General features: G+C 40.4%; 2 protein-coding genes across 3 annotated transcripts; one reads left to right on the top strand and one right to left on the bottom strand.

The window, feature by feature from the left end:
• Positions 1 to 959: 959 nt before the first annotated feature.
• Positions 960 to 19,369, bottom strand: LOC119745697 (cyclin-T-like). Of its 2 annotated transcripts, XM_038222235.1 has the most exons (10): positions 19,183 to 19,369; positions 17,196 to 17,277; positions 16,298 to 16,426; positions 15,103 to 15,163; positions 13,510 to 13,572; positions 11,197 to 11,242; positions 9,298 to 9,388; positions 8,537 to 8,609; positions 6,991 to 7,070; positions 960 to 6,541 (listed from the first exon to the last, which is right to left on the bottom strand). In XM_038222235.1, exons 1-10 carry the CDS (start codon positions 19,338 to 19,340, stop codon positions 2,870 to 2,872), a joined length of 4,455 nt encoding a protein of 1,484 aa, XP_038078163.1. In that variant the 5' UTR covers positions 19,341 to 19,369; the 3' UTR covers positions 960 to 2,869. The 2 variants fall into 2 exon arrangements, with proteins under 2 accessions (XP_038078163.1, XP_038078164.1); XM_038222236.1 differs by lacking the exons at positions 11,197 to 11,242; positions 15,103 to 15,163; positions 16,298 to 16,426; positions 17,196 to 17,277; positions 19,183 to 19,369.
• A 74-nt stretch (positions 19,370 to 19,443) lies between these two features.
• Positions 19,444 to 26,922, top strand: LOC119745698 (KAT8 regulatory NSL complex subunit 2-like). The gene is made up of 9 exons (XM_038222237.1): positions 19,444 to 19,533; positions 21,104 to 21,330; positions 22,014 to 22,195; positions 22,428 to 22,542; positions 23,282 to 23,445; positions 24,058 to 24,309; positions 24,881 to 25,053; positions 25,683 to 25,880; positions 26,342 to 26,922. The coding sequence occupies exons 2-9, from the start codon at positions 21,107 to 21,109 to the stop codon at positions 26,378 to 26,380; spliced, it is 1,347 nt and encodes a 448-aa protein (XP_038078165.1). The 5' UTR covers positions 19,444 to 19,533; positions 21,104 to 21,106; the 3' UTR covers positions 26,381 to 26,922.
• The last annotated feature ends 626 nt before the right edge of the window (positions 26,923 to 27,548 follow it).

Genomic DNA, 27,548 nt, shown 5'->3' with positions numbered 1-27,548 from the left:
CTCTGGTGATTTCTTGTGGTGGGATTGTATACAACATCAAACCAGAGCGGTACTGCTTTATCGTGCTTCATCCTGACATGGTGAAAATTTTGTTCCTACATTTTACATTACTTGAACATTTTTTTTCTCGTTTTTTAAGAATTGAAAAATAAACTTAAAAAGAAAAAAAAAATGTAATGGATAAATTGCTTTTAAGACAACACTTGTAAAACTTTTGTTTTTGGCATTCTTGCACTGTATATCTAGCAAAAATACGAAATATTTTGGGGGAAATTAAATTCAAGTACTACATTTTGACAGTTCTTAAAAGAAATGTTAAGAAAATGGTTTTAACTTTTCAAACTGGTTGAAGTCTTGAGGGTAGGTATCTCATAAAAAAAAAGCATTGGATTTACACTAATCCGCTCATTAAGCAAACACAAGTTCGCATATGAATGGTAAAACAAAAAGGTAACTGTTACAACAAAACTTAGAAGTAATGAATGGTAGGTTTGCTGTGACACTATGCAAATATCTCTGTTGAGTTGTGTGGTTCTGAGAAGAAACTTCACATTATTCACATGGTGTTACCGCAAACCTCCCATTCACTGTTCATTTCCACCACGCAAACCCTTTAAAGCCCGGTTCATACTCGGCGCGAAAGCGGAAGCGAACACGAATTTGTGACGTGATGGCAAGTATTCGTGCTGCGAATTTGTAAAAGTTGAACATATTTCAACTGGGCGAATTTCGCAGCGAATCTTTCATGATGTCAAATTCGCTTCGCATTCGCATGGAGTATGAACTGGGCTTTAGTCTCAATTAACTTGATACCAATAGCAGCAACATAAATATGTAAACAACCTTCAAGGGAAGCGTCTGCATAATGTAATGTCTGCTTTACAGTAAGATTTGAGAGTGCAACAACAGGTAACATTCATTATTAAAAAAAAAAAAAAGACTTGTGCAAGTTGAACCAATTAGAAAAACTTGAGTACAACTGTTATTTTATACAAAGTTTGTCAACATTACTCGGAATAAATTATTTCTCAAAACATCCATTTAATTACCTTAATCTCAACGTCCTTCCATTTATAAGTCCATGCTATCACACACTCAGCCAGTAGGAGACCGTACACGTTTAATTCCATTCAATTTTTTTGTTTTGTTTTTATGTCTATACTTATTTACAGTCAACATAATTACTGAGAAATGTACAAAAAATGTTACCACTTCTATTTGGTTTTACACTGAATCTACCAAATTCACCAACGAAAGAGTTTTACTACATGTATATCTATCAATAATACTTTTTTTTCTTCCTTTATATCAAGATTCAAGAACATAGATAATGATCATTGGATACAAAACTAAGGAACTGTACACATGTTCAAACTACACAGGTATGTATTTAAATTTTAGTAACTTGGTAACTGATGGTAACATTACAATAAATTTTCATCAACTGTCATTTCTCAACTTCAAGCACATACCAAAAAAAAGGCAAATACATAAATGCTTATCAATAGGACTTTAAATTGACAGCTACTTATTTGCTACACTCCAGCAAGCGTCATCAACTATTAAAATCCACACATGTATATTCTGCCTCGATCACTAAACGCGTATATTCCAAGAACTCCTTGAAGCTCAATTGTAGATTGACAGTACAAAAAGTTAAATGGCCAACAGAAGTCTGACCAAGAAAAACATTTGATCCTTCAAACACATCAAAGCAAATGCGCAATGGCTTTGGCAAAACTTAAAGAGTTATTATCCCATATCAGTTTTAACTGCTGAAGGCCTTTCAACAACTACTGAAACTGACCAGTATACAATTTCTTTTGCATTTGAAATCACCATCAATACTGGTCACACAGCTTACCACATGAACCAATTTCCTTGTTTAAAAAAATCCTTCCCAGGAGCCAAATGCATGAAACGCTTTTTAGAAATCATTACAGGAAATACAAATAACAGGGAGTATTCACTGCAGAATAACTTCAGTTATGGTTAACTTCTTGAGTTATGGTTAGCCACTGGAGAAGTGCAGTTTAACCCATTTAACTAGCTTGCGGGGTTTACTTTAAACCCAATTAAAATAATTCTTCATGGCACTGGTTGCAGTAAAGTGCAATTTTTTTATACGGGACTTAAGCCTGATGTACTTTGTAAATTGTAATCAAATTAGACAGCTGGAATTGGAATGTTTGAAGGTAGGATAATTTGTGTAAATTTCACTAAGACCAAACACATCTCATTTGAGTTATCAGGCAAACATGTTACACTCTTTCTCAGCACACTAGTTTTCAAGTAAAAACTTAATAAAAAAAAAATAATTAAAAATTCACCTCTGTTGTATCAAAGTTTCAAATCTACCCAACATGGCATGGAGCGTTTAGCAGCTGAGAAAAGAAGCTGCAATTTTATTTTGTGGAGATACAATGGGTGTTTTTCAAAAAGAATTATGAAAATTATGACATTGAAAAAAAAGGCAAATTAACATGGAAATCTATCATGCTGAAAAAAAAAACGAAAGAAACTTACTTTTTTTTGTACTTCAACCACTTTCCCCTGTATATTAAAAGTCCTTTACAATTTGTGGTGGACACTGTTTTAATGTCCCAATATATGTAAATAATAAGTAAAAAAGTGCTTTGTAAAAGAGACAATGGAAAAAGAAAAAGCCAAAATGCTGTTTCTGCAAAGTACACATAATGAAAGAAGGCCACTCTCATGAAATGTAAAAAAAAAGCGTCGAACAAAAGACTGCACAAAATATGTCAGATTACATGGAAATGTTCATATATTCAGGATCACTTCTTTGTTTCTTTGTTTTGTTTTTTTTACACAAAGAGTGTGAAAATATTAAAATAAGCCAAGAACATTCTCACATGGGAGGAGGTGGCGGCGGTGGTAGGTCCTCCCTCGGAGGGGGTGGAGGAGGGGGAGCATGGCCATCAGATGATTGGTTGTAAGGGTAATACTCAAACCCATCAGACGATGGCAATGCTGTCACAGTTGTCAGGGGTGCGTGATGAGAGAAGTCACGCATGCCATAGGAAAACTGGCCTGTGGAAGCAGAACTGTGAGTGTCATAGCCTGTGTATGCAGATGAAGGATCCGCTGGTGGCATCGGCAGATTCAGTAAGGACTGTTCACTCGGGAGAATAGATTTGGGATGTGAGTGACTTGCCCTACTGTGTGTCCTCTTCTTTGCTGGTGAGGACATAGCCGGGGAAGCATCCCTCCCTCCTGAGGACACAGAGTCAGATCGGCTGTGAGACCTTTTCCTTTTGTGAGACTCTCGGCCGTCATCACCGTGATGGTGACTTTCCGATCTGTGGTGCTTGTGGTGGCCATGCTTATGGCGGTGGTGGTGGCGGTGGCGTCGGTGATGGCCACTGGACTTCTCTGACCCTGCTGATGATTCGGGTTGGTGGTCAGAATTAGTATGGGATGCCTGCATCTTGGACAGGTTGAGCTTCATCACCAACCCTGGCGAGCTAGTCTGCCGGCTGGGCTCAGGTGATGGCTCATGTTTGCCACTCCCGCTGTTCATCGAGTTGGACAGACCTTTTATCTTTAACCTGATGCCACTTGATGTGGTCAGGATGGATGAATGGGGCTGGCTGTCATCAATCCCCTCAGAGGCATTGGCTTGCTTTTCGGCAGAGCTGGGTTGGCCTTCCGCATCTACTCGAGACCCCTTCCTGTGGTCAGACGAATGGCGATGCTTGTGAGGTGATCCCCTAGACTTGTGACCCTCACTTCGCTTCTTTCTGTGGTGGCTTTCTTTTTCCCTGTAACTCTTTGGGAGATTACTTTCATCTCTTTCACGCTTCTGCTCCCTGGATTCAGTGGTATTGGGCAGAGGCAAAGTCGGTTTCAGATCCAAGATTGGAGGAACTTCAAGACCCTGCTTTATAGATTGCTCTGCCATATGTGCATTAATCAGTTTATCAATGTCCGCATCTACTGACTCACTATCAGCCACCTCATCAGATACCGCAGGTTTTAGTACTTCAAGAGGCTTTGCAGGTTCCCAAACAACTTTTGACACTGAGGCTCCACCTGTGTCAGCCTTTGGTAATTTGGGTGTTTCGACTTTCCTTGACGGTTTGGGCACTTGCTCTGCCGCTGCACCAGGTGACACCCGAGACCTAGGTGTAGTAGATCTCTGTGGTTTTGGAGTTGGTGGCTTTGATTGTGTGTCTGTCTTTTGAAGAATTACTGTTTCTGACCTCTGAGACGGGGCTTTGTCAGGATTGCCAGAGGTAGACATCTCTGGTTGCTTCGATTTATTCGCAACAAGTTTCTGAGATGAAACTGTGACGGGTTTTTCTGGCGTGGGGGCTTCTTGTTTTGAAGTAGGGGGAGTCAGGGGTTTCTTACGTGTTGCCAGTTTTGATGGCACAGATACGTCTGGTACTTCTGACTTAATACTGGTTTTTTGTACAACTGGAGTTTGCAACTTCTGGGATTTGTTGGTCAACAACTTTGTTGTAGTTATACCACTGTCCTTTTCCAACAACTTGCCAGGAATAGCCTGAGGAGGTTGTGACTTTGGTGGTGGCGCTTTTTGTGGTTGTCCCTGCTCTTGTTTTACTCTCTGCTTTTTTGGTGTTTCTGGTCTATGGGGTTGAGACTGCACCACCTTCTGTGTTTTTGAAACGTCCAACTTTTCTGTCCTTGTTTGTACTGTTGGATTCCCTGGTTGCTGTGGCTCAGCCTTCACTACCTTTAGCTGCTGAGGCTTCTGTGTCTGAGGTACTTCTGGCTCCTTCCTTCTTGCCATGTCAGTGGTTTGTGGTTTAGGAATCTCCACTCGTTGTGTGTTATGAGTTTCTGCTCGCGGTAATCTTGACTCCTCAGTTTTATGAGGTTTTGATAGCACATCAGATTTAAGCGATTTTGTAGCTTCTGGGTCTTTTTCTTTGGATACCCCAGCGCTCTTCGTACTTGGCACTTCTGTTTTGCTCAATATCACAGTGTCAGATCTATGCAAAACCTGGTCCTCTGTTTTTCGCACCTTTAATGAATCATGTTTATTTGGTGTTTGTGTGACTCTTCTGTCAACCTTTAGAGTCTGTGGCTGTTGTAGTAACACCCGTTCAGGTCTTTGAGGTCTGGGAAGCTCCTGGTAAATTGGTTGTGGCGGCTCTACCCTCTGAGTCTCAACAGTTGGTGCTGATCGTTGTTCTCTTTTGGTATCAACTGCAGGAACAAGTGGTGGAATAGCTGGCTGTGTCCTCTCTTTCTCAGTTGAGGTCCCTTTAGGAATCTCGGATCTGTGTGGCTTAAGTGACTGGGACTTTTGAAGTTTTACTGTCTCTGATGAGGGTGTTCTGTGCTTCTCAGACTTTAAGTTTCCCTGATGCTCCGGCCGATGAGATCTGTACATTTCAGATTTTGATGGTCTTAGTGTCTCTGGATGTGGCTTTCCATGTAATTCTGATGTCGGCATTTTTTCAGAACTGTGTGCGTTTAGAGTTTCTGTATGAGGCCTTTGGGATGCAGTTGCATGTGGTTTGGTTGGTGGAGCTGAACTAAGTAACCTTTGATGAGCTTCTGGCAGTCTGAGGTTAGCACTATGCTCTCTGTTCTCAAAGCCATTTCTCTTGTGCTCCTTTCCTTGCTCACCTGGACCCAAATGTTGCTTCCTGTCTGAGCTGTGTGGAACGGAGTCACGGCTGTGTTTATGATACTGATCCAGGCTTTTGGAGTACCTGGAGTCTGTGACACTAGCTTGGCTTGGCTGACTCCCAGAATCATGAGGTCTATGCTGAGAAAGTGGTCTTTGGTCTCTGGTTGGTCTGAGGTCTGTTGGTCTTCCAGAACTCTTGGACTGAGGGTGGCTACCTGACTGCTCTTGGCGAACCCCAGAAGCCTTTTCTGCTCTTCTGTGTTCTACAGGCAAATGTCTGTCTTCTGGCCTGTGTTTCTGGCCTCCTTGACTGTGGTACCCTTCCCTGTGCCGCTGGTCAGTATGGGATGCATCCACATTCACTTTAGGAGTGTGGAGATTCTGATTTGACACAGCACCTGGCCTTGAGGCAGTGTGACTAGGTCTGGGAGGTGCTTTCTCCCTGCTCTGAGCATTTTTCATCCTTTCGCGTTCCTTCTGCTCCCGATATTCCTTCAGAGACTTCTTGACTGGATGGCCCTGCTGGTCCATCGGCTTCCCTTGATCTGCATCAGACTGTGTGCTAGGTGGACCGTGCTTGATTTCTGCGCCAGGGTTGAAACTCACACCACTCATGTATTCAGACTCTAGGGGAAACATTGAGGCTTCCATCATGGGCAAGCCCATGTTGATCTCATGCAAACCTAGCTTATCTCCCTCTGTGTGGGAGTTGTCCTGAGACAATGAGAGGCTGTCACCCTGACTTGAGGTTGTGGCGATTAGCTCCTGGGTGTTGACCGAGCTTTCCGAGTTTCCACTTCCAGGCAGCCCGCTGTCGACGGAGGAGACAGAGGCAGAGGAGGATGGGACAGACTTGGCAGTGCTGGCTGAGTGAGATTCGGAGAAGCTTTCCTTGGGGCGTTTCCTAGACTGAGACTGCATGGTGAGTGGAAGAAAGACAATATTGCCAAACTTGAAGAATGTATATTTGAATTCAGTGTTATAAAGGGTGGGTCTACATCACAAACAAAAGCATGGTGAACTTCATTGAGCTTAACTTCTTCGGTGTCTTTTCTAGGAATCTTTCTGTCCCCAAAAAGGCACCTCTGTCCATAGTGCATAAAATCACTCATAGAATTTTGTACTTCAATGTCGAAGGTTCATCAAGAGTAGTAAAAATGATAGAGCAGCTGGACTTTACCGTCCTAAATCCATAATCCGAAACATTTCTGAAGATGTTAAAGGATACAAATATAATCTACTGAACCAAAACAAAGAGCAAAACTTTACCAACTTTTTCAACCCTTGCTGCTTGCAATAATTAATATCCGCATTGATTTTGTGCTTACCAAAACAAGAGAAATCTTGAGAGAGTGAGAACTTACCGTTATCTTTTCGTTTGAGATTCTCCTCTTGAGTCGACTGGGGCAGGCATCAAAGATTCTCAGAAACTCCTTTGTAAGCTCTGTGAGCATCAAGAAAAATTGAAAAGAGTGAAAGTTAATTAAAAAAAACTTGCAATCCAACAATTTAGGATTCCTTGCAAGACCAACAGTATGAAGCTAACTAGATAAGTACTATACCAGCTTTCAAGCAGACCTAGGTGAAAAAAAGTAGAACAATATGATCAAAATGTTCAACAACAAAAACGGACGAAAGTAGGACTTGCGAGGACAAAATCAGGATAAAAGTAGGACTTTTGTGGGCTTTCAGAGTAGTTTTCGTTGATACTCACTTACGTCCACAGCATCATAAGCCTCATTTGGCATGTTCTGTATTCACAACACTTGTGCTCCATCCTCAACTAAGCTCTTGGAAGTACAGTTGCAGTACTCCTGCACCCAAGCCCTTCATTGTGTGATTTACATATATGACAGTGTGTAACACTGTTATGAAAAATATTCAATGAGATTTCATTTTTTAGAGTTGTGGGACAAAAGGTCATAAAAAGTAGGCATATCACAAAAAAAAGAGTAGAAAAAAGTAGGAATTTCAAGGAAAAAAGTGGGAAAAGTAGGAGAAAGGTACAAAAACTAGGAAAGAGTAGGAAAAGTAGATATACTTGAAAGCATACACTATAGTGACAAGATGGAGGGATTCATACATAACACACCGGCAGTGCACCACCAAGAATCTGCCTCAAAAAGGCCACTTTCAAAACATCAGGTTCAACTTCCTGCATATGTTGTGCTCAATCCAAATTAGTTCATTTCAAGATACAGTCCATCATTTGTAATTTGTGCATTTTGTTCGTTTGAAGCAACAAAAGTGCTCAAAATCTAAAGAAGGGTACTGAACAACTAACCTGATGAAGTTTCAGCTCAGCTTCAGCTGTATATTCTGAGAAAAACAGCATTCTAGGATCTCAATTTCAAATCAAAAGCTGCTGAATCATGTTTTGAATTGCGCCTGAATTCAGCGTCTGAGACACGTTCTCGCTGAGCCGATTGCAGCTACGCGATGTCGCGCACTGATCCGACGAATTATAGCAACCGGGAGTGCATGTGCGTCGTGCCACTGCTTGTGCACGCTTCGCCGAATAACAAAACGAACTACTAATTTAAATTTTCCTATGGTGCGTCTTAAGAAGCATCATTGGAAAGGCCTTCTTTCGTTGATTACTTCCAAAATGACAGCTTGCCAGAAAGAATAATTACACAGGGAGTTTAGTCCCCTTACTATCTTTCAACCAAGTATGCTTTTCAACAATAATACGCCAGTTACTTTTCGGATAGCTGCAAATGATGGACTATAGCTTTAATCCATTTAATTCTCAATCCAAAGCCTCATACATGTATATGGATATACATGTATGTTGACTTATTTCAAATATGGATTGTGGAGTTAGCGTGATAGCACCTCCAATAACAGCTTTTTGTGTATGTTGTGAATCCCTCCGAAGTGACCTAAACGTGAATCCAGAAGACTCACCATCCAGCAATTCCTTGGTGACAGTCGGGTCGACATATTCCCACCAATCTTTGCCATCGCTGGACTTCATGATCTGAAAAGTCAAAGAATGGCAAGAATCAGACCCCTGAAGTGGAATAACGGTTGGCACTGAAAATACCTTATCCACGTACATTCAGTTCCGAACTGTTCAGCAGATAAAGCTGGTTCGTATTATCAGCTAATTATCAACCAATGTCCTTATGAAAATTTGGCAAATTTCAATTTTTTTAAGTAAGCAATCACTTCTAAGATGATTGCTTCTTCCCATTTGCGTGATTCCTGTGGACTTTTTTAATTTATGGAATGCATGCATACCTGCATGTTAGCAATGTCATTCATCGATATCATATGTTTTCACTGAACCAACAATGTCAACAATCACCCCTTTTTGATGGTCTTCAAAACCACTGTCTTAAAAGTCAAAATAAGGGCCCAGTACTTCACTATCAATAAAGGAACTACAGCAAAAAATATTGTCAAGATTTAGGACAATTCAGCTTATTGAAACCTTCAAAAATCAGTTCTTCAGTATCACTATCACTATCAGTACGTCACTATCAATAAAGGAACTACGGCAAAAAATATTGTCAAGATTTAGGACAATTCAGGTTATTGAAACCTTCAATAATCATTGTCAGATTAACAGTTTTGTTGCAAATGCATATCCCTTCATATTTTCAGTTAGAGGACGTCAGGTATTCTGTGGATCTCTTCAGGAAGTCTGTCTAAGGAACACCTACCTCCCACTGTGACCATTTGGCCACCAGGTAGATGCAGACGCATGCCACGACGGTCGGTCGGTACTGCAGACAGAACGTGGTCAGGTGTAAACTGCAATACAAACACAGCAGATGGGAAAAACTGTTCAAGTAGCTGTCTGTTTACTCACGACACAAAACTTGGATCAACTGGTATACAGGACTGATTTGCAAAAAAAAAAAAAACTGGCTCAAATTCATCAGTGGTGAAATAGAGAGTGGAGTAAGATCAGTCTGAAGCTAAAAACAAATTGGAGACAGACGTTTTGTTCTGGTGGTCTCCACAGTTCTTTTGACACATTTCAACTGGACATTCTGTGATTTTTTTAATGTAATTCACAGCTCAGGCCTCTAAGACAATTTGAGAACACTCAATGCTTTTTACATAATCCAGTTAGCACTGACAAATTTGTACCAGTTTGTGAATAACTTCGTGCAAATAAAGGTGTGATTTCTATTCAAAATATTTTCAATTTCTTACCTATCTGTACACTTTTACACATTTGTTCATAAATATTAAAATTTTAAAAATATTGTTACCCACAACCTTTCTTTGAAAGATTTTTTAATTTCTTAACCTATCTGTACACTTCTGAACATAAGATTAACATTTTACAAATATTGTTACCCACAAACTTACCTTGATTAAGTGTTAAAGTCATATTAAGTTATTTTAATTGTCAAAACTTAAAGACAAGTCAAAGCGAAAACAGGAACACCTGAATTTCTTCCTGTTTCTTGACTTAAAACTATCCTGCAAAAACTTTTTTCTTAAATGTAAAACATTAAGTATACAACTTCCTTTGTTTTGGATTCTAGAATCATTCTTCCGCTGAAACTTAAATGCTAACCCCTTGATAGGTTTTTGTTAAAAGATTTTGTTTAAATAGTAAAATTTTGCTCAGTGCTATTAGTTGTAATAAAATTCATTCCTTTTTCCACCAAGGTACAAAAGCTGATAGGACTTTCTATTCAAAGATAATCACATGCTTCAATGTATGGCGTACATTTACAAAAGGGCATGCCTGTTGGCTTTGAACAAAAAAAATTGGTTAGTTGCTGATGATTTTTCTCGAAGCTTCCAATGTTGATTTTACGTTTAGCACTCGATCATTATCTGGTGAAAAAAGGAATCTCTTTTTCTGATTAGAAATTAACTGGTACAATGAGAAACAATGGTTTTTGGTTTTGCAGCTAAATCGCTTTTATTATTTTGTCACTCGAGCAACCGATCTTCAAGGGGTACAAAGGTTAAAGAAAAGCAGGGCGTAAAATGGGATTTACGTGAAATTTAATGCCGAAGGCATAAGAATAATTCCACTGAAGTACCGTCTACATCTGACCATGCAAACTCGTCAAATTCAATACATATGAACTAATCTGAAGCGATATTTACCTGTTTATAGGCCAGGTTGAGTCCTTGTTCTCGTTTACAAATGAACCTGAAGCCCTTTGTCCATCTAACTGTATTACATTTGTACATGTTGCTCCCCGTATAAATGTGGGAGTGTGTACGTAATGCATATCAACTTCAGTGAGTGTGACACTCGCATCAGTGGACAATCTCCCCAGGGGGCGCTTTACAAGTATTCCGTCAGTGCATGATAAGGCTGGCTCTGAAATCAGCTTATTTTTTTGTCTGTGGCTACAGATATGAACTGTTGCATTTCAATGCCAAAAACAAAGGCCGTGGATGCCTAACAGCCAATTTTGGACAAGACTAACAATCACATGGCTTACGATCAGCCCGGTAAACATTGCACAATTCACTGATCGGAATGTCAGTAAGATGCCCGCTAAGGAGATCTGGCCCACGACACGGGACAGACATTTAAAAACAACACTTTGTTTAAAAAGAGATAGGCAATGGGGGCAGCCAACCTGTTGGTCGCCATGAAATAGGAGGTCTGTGCCAGGTCCTTGCTGGCTGCTCCCCCAGGGGTCGGGGAAACCCAAATCCGAATAGGTGACACAGGCAGGCCGCAGCACAATCCCGACACGGATGGCAGGACATGGGGGGCCAAAACATACGGCAGGCGATGATGAGGGGTGTGAGGAATGGGGGGCAAAAGTGGGGAAACTCATTAGCATGGTTTGCCTGGAAGTGCAAAAAGTCTGTAAACCAACTGAATCCGAGGCTGATGCATTCATTGCAAGCCAACTTCATCTTTGCCACCTTCGACGTCATCTTTCTTCCCCTTAAAATTTCTCATGTCAAATGTTTTCCAGTGGTATACAAACACAGTGTAGGCCACAATTAATGCATCAGCCCGAGATTGGTTTTTAGTGAAAAATGGCTACATAATACAACTAAGATCACTTAAACATATCTCATAACTTGTACAAATTAAATTATTTCAAAAGATGTCAGGTTTCTTCATTAGGGTTAGCACTTGCCACGTCATTTGAAAGCCAATCACTGAAACAGAAATCTTCCTGCAACGTTTGGCGTTAGAAAAATGGATCAAGCGATTCCCGTGAGAAATAATATCTCAAACAGTTTCAACCTAACCCTTTTAGTATCTTTCATTGGAATTATCCAAATTTGAAGGCTTTTAAGTTAACATAGTATCATAAGAAACGTGATTGACACACGCACACACACACACAAAAACAAAATCTCCTTTAAAAAAAAAAAGTATGAGTGAAATAAACTACAAAATAGGTGAGTTCTATAGAAACTTGTACATTTCAGTGATAGGAAAAGCACTGTGGCAAGAAAAGGACCCAAATTCACAAAACTGCACAAGGTGCCCTGTCCAGGGTAAAAACAAACATGTATTTCAACTCACGTGAGCCAAAGGCATTCTTGAATCGACCTGAAATGCATTAACAGAAATAAATTCAGCTTTTTCAAATCATAGCTATGGCTAAATACTCATGATTTTTTTTAAAGCTTTGTTCAGAATAAGAGCGCAATAGATTTTGGGGAGGATGAGTTGTTTTGAATGCTGCAAAACCTAGGAACATGTAGATGCGGGGAGAAGGGATCGTTGGTCAAAATTTGTTGGAAATGTTTTGCTGTCCCCTTAATAATAGCCCAAAAACCCAGATAATTGCAGTGCAACCAGAAAATCAACTCAGAATTAGAAAAAGAGACAAGCAAAAAAAAGCTATTTAATTTGACAAACTAAGTACATGTGATGTGCATTCAATCTAGTAATTTTGGTGTAAACATGGTACATTAACACAGTGTACATGCACAAATGCATGGGATGATATACAACAGACGGTCTAGCATACACATGATTTTTTTGTGTCCTCCAATCTAGAATCAAACTCAAATGTCTAATCTATAACAACAAACAAGCACACACAATTCTTTAAGTTTACTTTAGTGTGACTTTTGTCTGGACCAAGAAAATATACAAGTTTATGCCGAACAAATTGAGAAAATAGGAAATACCCTTATCCAGAGCGAAAAAAAACAAGAGAAACTTGGAAGTGGTTTTTAATTTTAAAAAAAATCCCAGTTTGAACATCCCAGCTTGATCACAAAAAGCAAATGGAAACACTCAGGTCATCTTCAACTAATTTTTAGTGGCAATCATTCAATCACTCAAAAACACTCAAAGCTTTGTTACGTTTATATCCCCTGGACAGAGCATAAAATGGGCAGTTTTGTCAAAAATTGGTCCAAATTTTTTTAACACGTGCCAACTAAATGGGAATCCTATATTTTCTGTCAATACCTCAACACATACATTAATTGAAAACTGATCTATAGGAAGTACATGTAAGCTTGCCTCAGGATTTGTCACAATTATGAGGAATTCTCTAGGACAACTGAAAAGCTTTCTAACAACTTTAATACTTTTGATCAGTTTCAACTTCTAGGATGTCGTTGAGGTTTTGACAAAATGTACTAAATAAGACAGAAATTACATTGTAGGGTTTTCACGCCTGAACGCAATCAGAAACACATTTTCCTGTCATCCAAATGTTTTACTGTGTCAGGAATATTTTGAATTAGTTTTAAAGAATACATGCCCATGATTCATGGAAAGTATTCATGATCACAAGTGGCTCCTCCCAACAGGCGAAAAAAGTGGTTCTGATTGGTTCATGAGCCATGAATTATTCACAACATTTACGCATAATTAAAGGGACTCCTGTACTGGATCTGCAAACAAGAAGCAGAGGGGGTAGTTAATTTGAAAATAATTAAGTATTTGTAAATTGAAGAGCACTCACCTCTAATCATCTGTGTACATTTGACTACGTGGGTGTGTGGGTGGTCTACTGCAACTTCAAATCCTTGAAAATGACACAGAAATGAAAGGCAATGAATTCCATTGAAAATACAATGAAAATAACACAGAAATGAAAGGCAATGAATCTCATAAAAAAATACAGTGGGTACATCTATAATTTCTTTGAAACAATCAAAAGTACAATTCCATAGCTGCCAACCTTTCAAAATCCCAATTAGTAATCAACCCGCGCGGTCATTATCAACTGGTCGTATTATCAAAAGTGTATGTACCAGCTTTACCAACACCGAGTAGAGGTACATGGTTTACATGTACACATACATGTGCATACCCTGCTTGTTGTGGATAATAATGTACTGTGGGCAAAAAGATAATAAAAAAAATTTAAAAAAAAATTAATTAAAAAAATTTAATAATTTTTTTTAAAGTTCATTTTGTTTTACTGTCTGTATTTGTTTGTTGAATTCAAATGAATAATAACAATAATAACGTGCGCACAATTTTTTTTTTGGAGATGCATGCTATCGATGTTGAGTTTCGAGTTCGTATCATGTTTTTACACACAATGAATAGGGCCACCGTATGCAATAGAAATATCCCGCCAACATACCTTGCAAACGCATGCAGATTTATCTTTTCTGGACGTTGTGATAAACTCAAACTACCAATTCTTCCAACCATACTCTTATTAAATTTCATGATTAAAAACTCGCACTGATGGGTCTCATCCCAGCAATAAGCGACCAAATGTGCTCACGATCGTCATTGAAAAGTACTCACATACAGTACACACAACCACACATCCACGAGATGCACACAAATGACACACCATTGAAAAATAGTTTTAGTCTGGTCCTCAAGTACTCCACTGCGCACACTGCATTGATGTCTATCAGGTGCTTGACCGCATTGCTTATTAGACTTGTCACCAGTCCATCCATTATCGCAACATTTCGCCAGAAGTTTTCGGTCAAAAACGATACTTTACAAGTATTTTTTTTTTCGTTAGGTAGAAAATGGAAAATTCGTAATGTTTTAGTGGCAAATCGTATTTTCGTAATTTAACAAACAATTCGTAATAATTACGAACAATTCGTAATAGTTGGCAGCTATGCAATTCTGTGAATTTACAAACAAGTGAATGATTGCCGCATCATGATATCAATCTCAATTACATATTTTTAATATGTCAATTTGGCCCTCGAGCAAGAGGCAATGAGTCTTGCACATGCGGAGTGCAGTGGAGCTTGGCCACGCAAAAGCCTGTGAAAAGATATGAAAGGACCAGCACACTAAACAGTGGACTGCTTTGAAGGATTTTGCTGTGTGTGTGCCAACTCCATGGGCAAATATGTCAGGGCAAATGTGTCGGGGCAAAACTCGAAGGGCTTTGGAGTGTTAAAACAAGTAAGGTTAGAGTGCATACATGTAGCTCCATTCAGTGGCTTATGCTAATTCAGCCGTTACATGTAACCTTCGTCTGAATTCACAACCAATTTTTAACAAAAGCATCGCTCTTAAAACGTACATTCTTTTTTTTATGCCACTGAAAATCACAATCATAAGGACTCACCTAATGTTTGTAAAAGAATGCTCTCATTTATGACTAACTCTTGTGCTTGTTGTAGATAAGCCTGTCACAAGAAAAAAAACAGAATCTGATTCAGATTACTATTGTTATTATTTTTTTCATTATCTTTTTCTGGGAACGAAACCAATGATTCCTCAAAAGCGCACCAGGCACTGTAGCTTGCAAGCCTGAAGAAACCTGTAGAAAGGAGTCAATTGAGAAGAAATTATAGTTGTAGAGGTGGGAGCAAAACCCCAAAAGAGTATTCTGGGGAAAAACCCACGGAATCAGGTAGGGACCGAAAACCCAATCCACATGTTGGCCCAGGGGGATTCGAACCTGGGTTGAGTTGTTTTCGATACTTATCTGTGTATAACTTGACAAAAATGTGCAGCTTCGGCAAAACACTGTAATTTTTTTTTTCAATCACGCTTTCACGCTTTAGAAATTAAAGTTTCCGTTACAACACTGAATACTGTACGATGCACAAAAGGAGAGGAAACGATTCCCAAACATTGTTTACGTTTTCATGCACACCCTGCCGATGTTTGCTGTATAGTGAGGTAATAGTGGAAGTGACATTGTCTGCAAGGCGTTTTACAGCGTGGTCGCAGTAGTTTTACAGCATGGACTAATCAGCGTCCCTGTTAACCCCCTCAACAATCCCCATCCAGTCAAAGTCCATCACCAGGGTTTGTTGGAATCTGTTACAGTGAGTACTGCACTAGTAAACAGTCTATGCTTTACATGGGGTTAGGCATACATTATCACCAATAATCAGAGTCCAACAGTTTTTGTGTGTACAGTTTACCAAATGGTGTTGGAATTTGCCTGCGTGAGAAAGGTTCCTAGTAAATCAATCTAGGGGTTTACTGTTAACCTAAGCAGAAATCGTCCACGACCACTTTCGGCCAGAAAGTTTCACATCAAGGTCGCAGTAAGTTGACAAGGACAGTTGTCCCCTGGCTGTCCCCACTGGACTTAACTTGTAATTCCACAGGAAGTCATGAGTACCTTTACCAAAAAAATCCAATGGGATCACAGCAATTGGTAGGTCCTTCACACACTTGCTTTCATGTGTAGATTCAAAAGCCCTACATGTATCTAATGTTCATGCACAGAGTCCATAGTCATGCGTTCACTTGATTACAGACATAGAAACACACATGAAACTTGTAGCACACGTCATGTCACTCACATCACTCTTCGTGTCCAGGACAGGACTTCCGCGATGCAGGCAGGCATGATGGACTTTGATGACATACTCTAGCTTGTGGGGTTGCTCTTCTACTTTGGCCGCAAGGAACAGTGCCGCTGCTGCTATACTCTGTCAACATTTTTCAAAATATAAAAAAGTTTAATCTAGAATGTAGAATGCCATGGTCCAGTGAGTACGGTGTTTGACTCATGTACCGTACAACGGTGCGTTGGTTCGAACTCTGCCAGAAATTATGTGTTTGTAACCTTGGGCAAGACACTTAACTACAATTGCTTCTCTCCACCCAGGAGTATGAGTGGGTACCTGTGAGGGTAGAGAACCAAATGTGCGCTGATATCGGCTGCCGCGTGGTCTCGTAGCCTGATGAACGGGGGAATAATTGTAAAGCACTTTGAGATTGTCGATACGATGGAAAGTGTTACATATTTTTATTTTGATTTTGGATCTTGGCAATAATTTTCCCGCCCAATAGCCAAAGGCAAAACATGGAGTCCATGAGTCCATTTAACCAACTGTTTAGAATCTGCTGTACATGTAACCGGATTTAGACAATGATGAACACCAATTGTAATGTACAGTGGATATCTTTTCATCGATCAGAAACAGTTCTTTTCCTTTAACCCTCCCCCGATCCACCAATATCTAACACACAGTATTACACCTGGTTTTACATGAATATTCTGGGTTTATTTTAACAGACTGTGGTGCGCAGCCAAACCACTGTTACTTCCTTTGTGGATCGATATATCGCAACTGTCTTCAGGTACAAAGTAGCATTGTGATGGATTCTGGTGAATTCAATTTGGCTCTCAGTGACAACGCGAAAGCGTTGTATTTAAATGGTTATGTAATTCCATGTAGGAGGTCAAAAACTCACATTTCGAGGAAACCGCGAGAAGGAGTGAAACACATAGAATCTGTGCATATATACAATGGCGGTGTTAATGCACAATTGATTTCTGGGTGAAGGGTCAAGTTAAGGTACAATCACATCAATGTCAATCATCTGAAGTTTAATTTGCCTTCAAAGACTAGCATTGAAAACTACAAAGCATGAACATGCAGGCATTCTACTACTTCGTACTATAGAGGAAAGAATTAGAATAGTCAAGAGAAAACATTTGATTAGAAATACCTTTGATAATCACATCAGTGATACAATATGACTATTTAAAGAGATAAAAATATGAATTTAAAACACAAATACATTAACACAAGATAAAACGCTTGACAAAACAGTGATATACTCAGAACAAATAACAAGAGTACGAAGGATTAAAGACCTAGGAGTCTAGGAGTCAGGCATAAATGTAGAACAGGGAAACCCTGAAACTCCGCCAATGGACTGTACTGTGTATGCAGAATGTACAATGTACTACTGACGCGACGGATAATGGATGTCCTAGTCAGCATAAATAATTGAGGGGAATCTGATTGTCTGATCTGCACAAGCACACAATAAACACAACACAGCCATGACAGTACAGCGGCACTGGATGGTTTTTCTAAAGAAGCAACCGAAATCATCAATATTTTTCATATTTTAGTAACTTTGGTTCTGTTTCAAGTCGATTATTACTATAGCTTCGTGAATCACTGAGTGCATGGTATGACGTATGTTTAAGGGATAATTAAGGGAAAAAGGACCATTTTTGTCATGTTTGTGGAGTCCGTTTCTATAGGGACTCTTACAATCTCACATCTACCGTACAACAAAGTTTTGTCTCCAGCATTACATGTAGAATTCCTGATGAGCATGTCAGCTGGAGTTTAAAGCTAATTATAACAATGGGGGTCAGACAAGTCGACCGTTGAGACAACTCGACTCGGGACAAGTCGACCGTTGAGACAAGTCGACCGTTGAGACAACTCGACCGTATGTGCGATAAATGGAAAGACAAGTCGACCGTTGAGACAAGTCGCCTCGCATGTTTTTGGGCCTAGTTTTGGGGATAGTACCGGGGATTTTTGACGGCGGCTGATCGCCGTTTGGGAGTGATGACACATGAGGTTTTTTTGTTGCATATAACAGAGCCGATATAGCGCAGCGTGATTTTTTTTACGGGGCCTGTGCGCCCACTTGCCGCGCCGGTTGACATGCCCGCGTGCCGGGCCGGGTCCGATCCTCGCGGGCAGGGCGCGCCGGCCCAACGCGACGGCCACCGGATCGGATCGCCCTCTGTGCATCGAGTATGCCCGCGCCGCGCCCGGGACCGGTCCTGCCACAGATTTTTGCAACTTTTTCCGCTCCACGTGTATACATTTCCATTAAGTCGAGCTGTCTCAACGGTCGAGTTGTCCCGAGTCGAGTTGTCTCAACGGTCGACTTGTCTCAACGGTCGAGTTGTCTCAACGGTCGACTTGTCCCGAGTCGAGTTGTCTCAACGGTCGACTTGTCTGACATTCATAACAATATAAGCAAGCACTAGCATGACTAGCAAATGTTATTAAAACGTGCAACATCACAATCATTATGCATCATTTCCACAATGTCATGACACAGACATCATTCATTCATGTCATTGTTTCATTGTTCATGACATTACAATGTCAGTTCTTTGGACTTTTGGTGCATGGTGAGACAATACAAAGGCTGAATGGATTCTTAATCACTTTACATGGCTATCATCGAAATCCATTAAAACAGTCAAGACTTTAAGACATATCGATATTTCACAAATAACACACATCTATGAGGAAAAACAATCTTTCAATGTATTCTCTAAATTAAATAAGTGGGGGTTTTAAACATTTAAAAGCCAAATCAATGCCGGTTCCGGCGGCAAACCGACAACGTGATAAGCCATGCTGCCGGTGCCGGACTTGCGATGCCGATGGCCGACAAACTTTGAAAAAAAGGATACACTTGAAGACGCTGTCCCATGTCCTGGATAAGGTTTGCGGCCTGTTGTCGGTAGGACAGTTCCTTCTCTGGCTCTATCTGACATTTTCGAGAAGGACTGTTCATCAGAACATCGCGAGTAAAATACCACCGCCGCTCGCGATCGGGAATAGCCGCCATGGAACCCGTACCGACGACCAGACAGAGGATCTGCGCCTGCGCAGAAGCGATTTTCTCGCGAATTCACGCTGGATCTCGCGTAAAATCCCACACTCTGGTGCATCATGGGATTGAAAAGCTGGATTTTCCACGGATGTCGTCAGACGAATTTCAATGAAACTTCTCTCTACTTTGGTGGTTTGGCCGAATTTCGGTAGGTATTTTTATAATATTATTGTCATACGTAACTAGTAGATATCTTGAGTCGTTGAAAAATTGCATTTTAGAGTCATTGGAAGGGAAAATTTAGTCAACGTATTTTATCGCTGTTAACCGCAAATGAAAAAGGTGGGATCAAGATGGCGTCGGTTTTTTCAAGAATCATGAATATTCATGATTTACAGCTGTGACGTGCGCACGTGAAGGGCTCAACATTGTGCATTTATTAAAAAATTGATGTTTCCTACTCATACTATTACTTACTATTTTTTTTATTTTGTAGTTATTCCAAATTCTAAAATAGTAAAGAATGTCCTGACGCCACTTCTTTCATCTTTGGTTGTGTACAAAGTTATGGAGAGTTGAGTGCATTTTCAGGTATTTTCTAACAAAATTGGAAATGTTTCTCAGTCCTAGACCTAGATGTCTTTTCAACATTTTTTGCAATGACTGACCTTCATTATTGAGAAAATATATGATGAAAAAGTGATGTCAGGATGCAACATTTTTTCCCTAAATTACAGAAAAATGTGTTTATATCAATGGTATTTGATTTAACTTGTTCAAGTATTTTATTTTCATTATACGCCTAACCAAAAAACATATGAGTGTTGCATTGAATAATATTTCAAAAATGATAGCATTTTTTTGCAGTGACTTTCATTTTTATTAAATTTAAAGAACTTCAAGAGAATGGCTCAATTTACTATGAAAGCTTTAATATTTTTTCCTTTTTCAGTGGCTTTCATACACATATTTGTGGAATCAGTTAAATTAATACTCAAGATTTATACCTACTTGACTGAATATATCAAAGAGACCTGGGGAATTTTATTAGTCTGCGCAAATTCCATCGTTTAACAAGATTTAACGCAGTCGCAATGTTGGATTTGGGCTAAGTCAGGAAAATTTCCACTAAAAATAAAGGGGTCATTATTATTCAAAGTAACCCATAAGGTTTTAAAGTACGATAACACTTTACAATAATGTCGTGCAAGATGGCATCTTAAAGGGAAAATACAACATTTGCAAACATCAAAAAATAAAACTACCAAATCATTTTGAAATACCTTGCTGGACTGTTAGTGAATGACAGTGTAAAGCATCCTGTAAAATCATGGCACCTGGTATACTGTCGTTTTCAAGAAAAGTGCTATTTTTGTATCAATCTCCAACGCTGATCGGCCGATCAGCGTTGGAAAAAAACTGGCTTTTTTTCAAATACTGGCCCCAATTGACCATCGCACTTGTTTGCAATCGATTACACACCTATGAACGGGTACAAGCCAGCTAGACTGGTCCCTGACCTTACAATTCCCCAATGTATGTGTAAACTGCTCTGTTTCTTCTTATGTGGCGTCAGGGAACCAGACTAAAGGAAAATGATTGTTTTTCTTGGTTTTATAGCATTTTCGAACCCAAAACCTCAAAAAAGTCAGTGAAACTATATTTGCTATATATTTCCAACCCCCCAATTCCATCCATTTCCGAAAATTACAGCAAAAGCAAATGATGTATATTCCCTTTAACATGTGGAACGTTGTGTAATTTTTTTCTTTGGCAAGGATATGCATAAGTCAAAAACAGGCCACAGCCGGCGTCATCGCTCTGACGGATTGTTCTGCAACTATGCCCACCGTATCTGCATGCAGGATCGTCTGGACGGCTATGAGTACTGCCTCAACCACATCCTAGAGGACAAGAATGCACCGTACAAACACTGCACCTTTGTCTCCAACAAGGGAGGGCGAAGATGCATGCAGCCCGCCCACAAAGCTGACAAGCGAGATGGGTAAGGACAGTACACTTGCTGGATGAATACTTAAACAAAAAATTGTTTCAACAATATGGTAAATGGCTGGTAAGTGTCCGATCCTTACTTCACAATCTGTATCCTGGCTTACGAGCAATTACATAGGTGATATGCTGATGTGCATGTTGCATACATTTAAAACTTAAGCAGTGCACATTTTTGGCATTCCTAATTAACCCTCATGCTGTTTGATCAGTCGCAGGCAGTCAGAAATTCAATCCACTTTCCCTCCAATAACTTACACACAGGCTAGTCACCAACAGTCACATAATATTTGTTGTCATAACTAATAATATGAATAATGGCTTATCAATCTGCAACGGTCAAAGCTTAGCTGTATCAAGTTATGTACATAAACAGTCACAGGTAGTGGATCCTGCTTTACAAGGTAGGGAGCACTCAACAATTAAAACAGTCACTCAGTGGATTCTGACAGCTGGGATGGCATTGGTGAATTTGCCAGCGGGGGGGGGGGGGGGGGGGGGGGGGGGGGGTGCAATTAATGGGCAAATGAGGTTGCATTTACAAGCATGTTACCAAGTAAGTAATGGCTACAAGATTTGCCTTCTTGCAGTTTCATTTACCTCAAACATGTGTGGTACTATTTCTATTTGACAAACGCAACAAGTGTGCATTAAACAATTGAATGATATCTATTACAGGTACTGCCGTGAGCATGCCCAGAAGGTGGCCGTGCTGCGACACAAAGCCAGCCTGAAGCCCTTCCCACGCAACTCGCCCCGTGAGATCTTGGAGAGTTTGGATCGCTACCAGCAGGACACGGATAAAATGGCGCCTGAGGCCCAAGTGGAGGCCCAGCCGTCCATAGCTGCCAAAATCCTAGGTACAGTCTCAGAAGTTCTGGGGAGGGGGATATTTATTTTTTAAATGGCAAAGGTAAAACCCAGCTAATGTCAATTTACATGGGGTTTGATGTCCCCTGAAAGTCTCAGTGTATTTCTTTCCTGAAGATTTTGAAGGGTTCAGAAAGGGTCCGAGCAAAACTGCATTGATGTTAGAATCACAAGGAATTTGTTTGTATGATACGTTTTTCCCTTTGCGTTTATTATGCCCAGATTGCGCCAGTGAAAGCGAGAGTGATGAGGATCCCATGCAAGTTGACCAGGCGTGGCGGGGAACCACAGACAGTGATGCCGAGAGTGTGGACAGCGAACAGGAAGATCTTCTCAAGTATAACTTGCTCCCACTTCCAAATCTAAAAACGCTCCCAGCAACTATTTCACCTTCCCATATGACCCATTGCTTGTGACCACCAAAAGATTATCTGATCATTTAAATGGTTATGGACAGAACCTGAAGATGATGAAGTAATATTCTGTTATAAAAAATAGGTAGGATGTGGACCCCAAAATGATGTCCAAATGAAATTGGCAAAATAAGGCCGGGACTGAAAACCACATATCAACCCAGGTTGCAGAAGTTGAAGGCAAGGAAAATATCGCTCAATCCTGTTGACTGGCTTTCCATTATGTTTGCAGAAATGTGGTGTTATTTACATGGTATTGACCCTAACCCTGTTAGATCCAACACAGTGCAACAGGTGTAAAAGTTTGTGGACCTTGCTGTATTGAGCCATCAACACCAGTGTATAAACTGCCAATTTTGTGACAGTGGGAGTTGGTCCCATGCCACAGTGGTATCCCGCTACAGTTGGCAACCACAGACTCTGAGGCAGTTGGCCTCAAGATTTTGACCTGTTGGATCTTGTTACACCGGATAGGCATCTCATTTTGACAAGTTTTGCACGTTGTTGCGTTTATTAAGGTTCCTCGAGAAAGTACCCAGGAGGGTCGGGGTAAGCTTACCCGTCACACCCTCAACTCAATTTATCAACAGATCCGCCAAGGTTCCAAGATGACAAAGGTTGGCATCTCTGCCCTTTTTTTTCCTTTTTTGTTTTTCGGAACAGGCACGCAGGAGTCTACACCCCAGAGGAGGTTGCCCTCATTACCAGGGAGAAGCTGATTCGTCTGCAGTCTCTCTACATCAACCAGTTCAAGCGTCTCCAGCATCTGATGAAGGAGAAGCGCCGGCAGTTCCTGGTGGCCTCTAAGCAGGAGAAGGAAACCATTGGTGGGTAGCTTGTGGGTTGTGTCCCCACTGGTACTGGTTTCTGACCAGAATCTTTAGTAGGAAAACGCAAGGGATTGTGAGCAAGCACAGGTGAACAGACAAGCATGTACAAAACTCAGCAGTTACCCTTTGCATATGATGAGTTGATAATATCAGGTCAAAAAGGCATATGCCAATCTCCAAACTCAAGAATTATTTACCTTTTTGCAGCGTATCCTGTTGAGGTGCCATCATATCAGTTGGTTGGAGAATTGGTTACTGGATAATAGCACCATGCGATGTTATTGTTTAAAAAATAATAATAATGATAGTATCACAGCTTTCAGTGTTCAAACTTATTACTGAAGTTTGGAGAGAAATTAGGGTGAAGGAATTTTTTTCAATCTCACATCTTATGCCTGGACAAAAGTACGATCAAAGCCTGTTTATTTCACTCAAAATTCTTCTTTGTGGTTCCTGCCTGTTGTACAACTGGGCAAAAAGCACATATTCCATGAAAGAAAGGAACAAGCAGGTTAGCAATCAACAAGCTGCTCGGAGCTGTTAAATAGGAGACAGGCTCAAAGTAAACTTCGCTCAGTAGTCCTACTTGGTTTCTTTCACTCTGTCTAGGTTCGGGTCTAGGCAGCTTCACCACCCCCAAGGAGAAGCGCAAGATCCTGAGGCTGCAGGCCATGCGGTCCTACCATCACCGGCACGGCCGGGAGGCCCTGCTCCACAAGCGCTCCAAGCACCGCCGCATCAAGGCCACGCCAAACTACATGGGGCCTCAGAGGGTCAGCCTCCCCGCCCAGTGCAAGCACAGCAGTGGGGAAAAACAGTGCGGAAACCCCGCCCTGCCCATCACTGGCTTCTGCATGGAACGTATCTTTTTTCAAACTCGTGAGCCCAGGCTCCAAAGAACTGAGGCTCCAAGTTGTGCTTGAAATATCCACTGGACCTCTGGGCTCCAAAAGTGGTCGAAGGCTTTCTAGTAATAAAACTACTTTTTGGTCTAGTTCTCTTTCAATTCCCATTCCCTACTTAGGCCGCGTCCAACTTACTTGGCTATGGCAGGTGTGTTACTGTTGCCAGTAGCCTGGGCCCAATTTCATAGAGCTGCTTAAGCAGAAAATTTGCTTCAGCACGAAAAAACATTGCTTAGTAAAATTAGGTTACCGGCCAAAACTCCATGTAATGTTCATTGCTTGTGTCTGGTATTTAGCTGTTGTTTACTTAGCATAACAATCGCAGGGAGTTTTGGCCGGTAACCTGATTTTATTAAGCAAGACGTTTTTGTGCTTAAGTAAATTTTGTGCTTAAGCAGCTCTGTGAAATTGGCCCATTAAGACGTAGCCTATCACTGCTAATTTTATGGTCAGAGAAGTGGGATCACATAAGCGCTTATGAGGGATGAAGCAGTTACAAAAGGGTTCAACCTTAACGAACCCATCAGATGTGCTGGAGGACACACACCAGGTACTGTACATACCCTGCACCAGGGGTCGCGAGGCCTGCGCCTACGCAGCAGATCCCTTGTCCCTGGAGAGCACCTGCCCACTGCACACGCCCGTTGCTCCCGAGTGCTACCGATTGGCCAATCAGCAACTAGAAGAGGAATACGAGCAGGTTGGTTGCTCATGTGTCTGTAAATTGTGATTCATAGTACATGTATGTGGTACTGACCAGACAGAGGATGGGAGAGAAACGCGTTAATAGGTTTTCTGTATTGGAAATTAAGTGACTGGATTTTGTTTGAAATTGCCTCTGAATTTACAGATATATATATTTTTTATGAAAGGGTTATTTTGATCCCGTACTACGTAAAAATTTGACATAGTACTGTAGACAGACTGTTAAGTCAGAAATGCAATGCGGTAGAGATGAGCACAGATTTACTCCCTGATTTTGAAGAAAAATTGGCAGCTGTCAAGTATCTAAACAGTCCCTAAAGCAGATAACGAATCTGATATTGGAATTTGGGGTCTGTAACAGGCCAAAGAGTAGTGCATTCGTGTAATATTGACTACTTGGCCATTTTTGTCTTTGAACATTCCTGAACCCTCCACAATCCCACACGTGCAGTGTTGGAACCCTGAGGCACATTTACGCTCTCATTTTTATGAGGCATCATACCTTAAATCCTCAGAGCCTCCTGGTGAATTTTGACTGATGTGGGAGATCCCCCTACCCCCCTTTTATCCCCCACTCCCCATCCCAACCCCTAAATTATCTGATATTGTTTTCCATTTCCAAAGGAGAAAAACGCGACAGCAGCCATGGCAGACCACGACTACCTACAGAAGCCCACAGAGGCCACTGAGGTCACCGAGGACGACATCGATGTACTGGGCTTATCAGGTGACCAGATGCACTTACTGGGGACTGAATCAGTTGCACAAGATGCACAAGAGACTTGCGCACCGCCACAGACCAGCACTGCACAGACTCAACAGGTATGTACTTATTTCTTGACAAAACCTTATCTAAACCCTAATCTTGTAACCAAAACCTCCAACTCCTAACTAAGACCTTTGCTGAAACCTTCAAAATCCCCCACTTTGCAGGAAATTATTGGCACCTTCTTTGCACTCAAACTGTCCAAGGGCATCAAGCCACAGTTAAATTAATAATGTCTGGGCTTAATACCTTCCCACATCGTTATTCTCCAAACCCTCTCAGCATAATTTGAAGTTGGGAAAGAAAGCTTATTTGTTGGAGATCTTTTACTCGCCCTTGATTCTGCATTTCTTGTAAATTGGCATAGTATCTAGACAAACATCTACTGGTTTCTGTGGAGTTGTGGTTTGGAAATTAAAATACATATTTAGTCAATTGTTGAGCGGTTACTTTCTTAGCATGGAATTGAGAATCCTAAATCATTCATATAAGTTTGGTGTGTCCTCTTTTATTTCAGGTACCAGAAGAGACACCAGTTTCGTATGCCGGGACGTGATGGCACTTGGTTATCTACTTCTTACATTACGATTATGCGTGTTTAATGTTGCGAGCTCACCAGTGTTTTTTTTTTTATCAATTATCTTGCGTGCCCCGCTGTTTACGCCTTAAACTGTTCCCAACTGCCCTACAGTTTTAACACTACACAGTATGATAAAGCTAAACAAGAATCATTTCTATGGGGGGGATTCTTGACAACTTTGTTTGAAATTCATATATGTTTTAGTGCCGACAGGTTTAAGCTCTGCAGCTTTTTGCCGATGTCCATAAAAACTGCAACTGTTCAGCAAGTTTGGAGCCCACATTTGGTGTCCGAATATGCTTCAAGTTGAATGAAAACATTTCAAATTCGTCTGCTCACAGTGTTTGTCACCTGAGCTAATTGTAAGTGGGTTTAATCAACATTATTATACATGTACATGTACTTTTTATTACCTTCCCAGCATAAAAATTGGCATTTGATTTTTATGTATTCGATGCAACTTGCTAAACATTGTCGTGAGTGTACTTAACATTAAAAGAATACGTTCAAAAAAAAAATGTCAATGTCATCAGTTTCATTATTGCATATTTGTATTGTGTCAATGGTTTCTTTCGTTTCAATAATACAAAGGGAGGGAGTTTTGGTTCTACAACATTGTTTTGGTGTTTCTGAAGGTTTAGGGTTTGAGGATTTCTATTTATACTTGTGATACAATGACTGCAGTACACTATTATCAGTACATGTATTCTTGTCATTGTTCTGAGCACAAGAAAATTCAATGGCACATTAAATTGAAGGGAATTGATAAAAAAAAATGCATACAATGGCCACGAGTTTCGTTATTCTTAAACCAATTTTAATTGCTTGATGCCTTCATCAAAGGAAAAATTACAAAAATACTGGGAAAATAAAGGGAAATAAAACATTGTCAGTCTCTCCAAAACTACCGAAAGACAGGATTTGGTATTAAACCGGGTTGAAGATTTCAAATGATTTCAACAATAAAATTCAAATACTAAAGTGATTAAGGTAAACTCTGACAAATTTCAAAATCAGATCAAAGAAATGAAAATAAATTGAAGCGATTCAATATATTAAAATAAGGCACTTGGAAGAAAAATCAGGAAACAAATTTGAACATAAACATATTTAACTACATGTATTTAATTATTTTAAGACTACA

This window comes from Patiria miniata, unplaced genomic scaffold, assembly GCF_015706575.1.
Source record: "Patiria miniata isolate m_02_andy unplaced genomic scaffold, ASM1570657v1 HiC_scaffold_7, whole genome shotgun sequence".
NCBI lineage: Eukaryota > Metazoa > Echinodermata > Asteroidea > Valvatida > Asterinidae > Patiria > Patiria miniata.
The sequence above is the reverse complement of the archived record's forward strand: the minus strand, read 5'-3'. Positions and strand labels throughout refer to the sequence as shown.

Coding starts and splice junctions, on each gene's coding strand:
- LOC119745697 (XM_038222235.1), bottom strand. CDS start 19,340: ATGGCGGCTATTCCCGATCGCGAGCGGCGGTGGTATTTTACTCGCGAT. Junction 17,278..19,182: donor ATGGGACAGCGTCTTCAAGT/GTATCCTTTTTT, acceptor CCCTTCACCCAG/AAATCAATTGTGCATTAACA. Junction 13,573..15,102: donor CATTCTTTTACAAACATTAG/GTGAGTCCTTAT, acceptor GTCATTTTCAAG/GATTTGAAGTTGCAGTAGAC.
- LOC119745698 (XM_038222237.1), top strand. CDS start 21,107: ATGCATAAGTCAAAAACAGGCCACAGCCGGCGTCATCGCTCTGACGGA. Junction 22,196..22,427: donor CATAGCTGCCAAAATCCTAG/GTACAGTCTCAG, acceptor TATTATGCCCAG/ATTGCGCCAGTGAAAGCGAG. Junction 25,054..25,682: donor TAGAAGAGGAATACGAGCAG/GTTGGTTGCTCA, acceptor CCATTTCCAAAG/GAGAAAAACGCGACAGCAGC.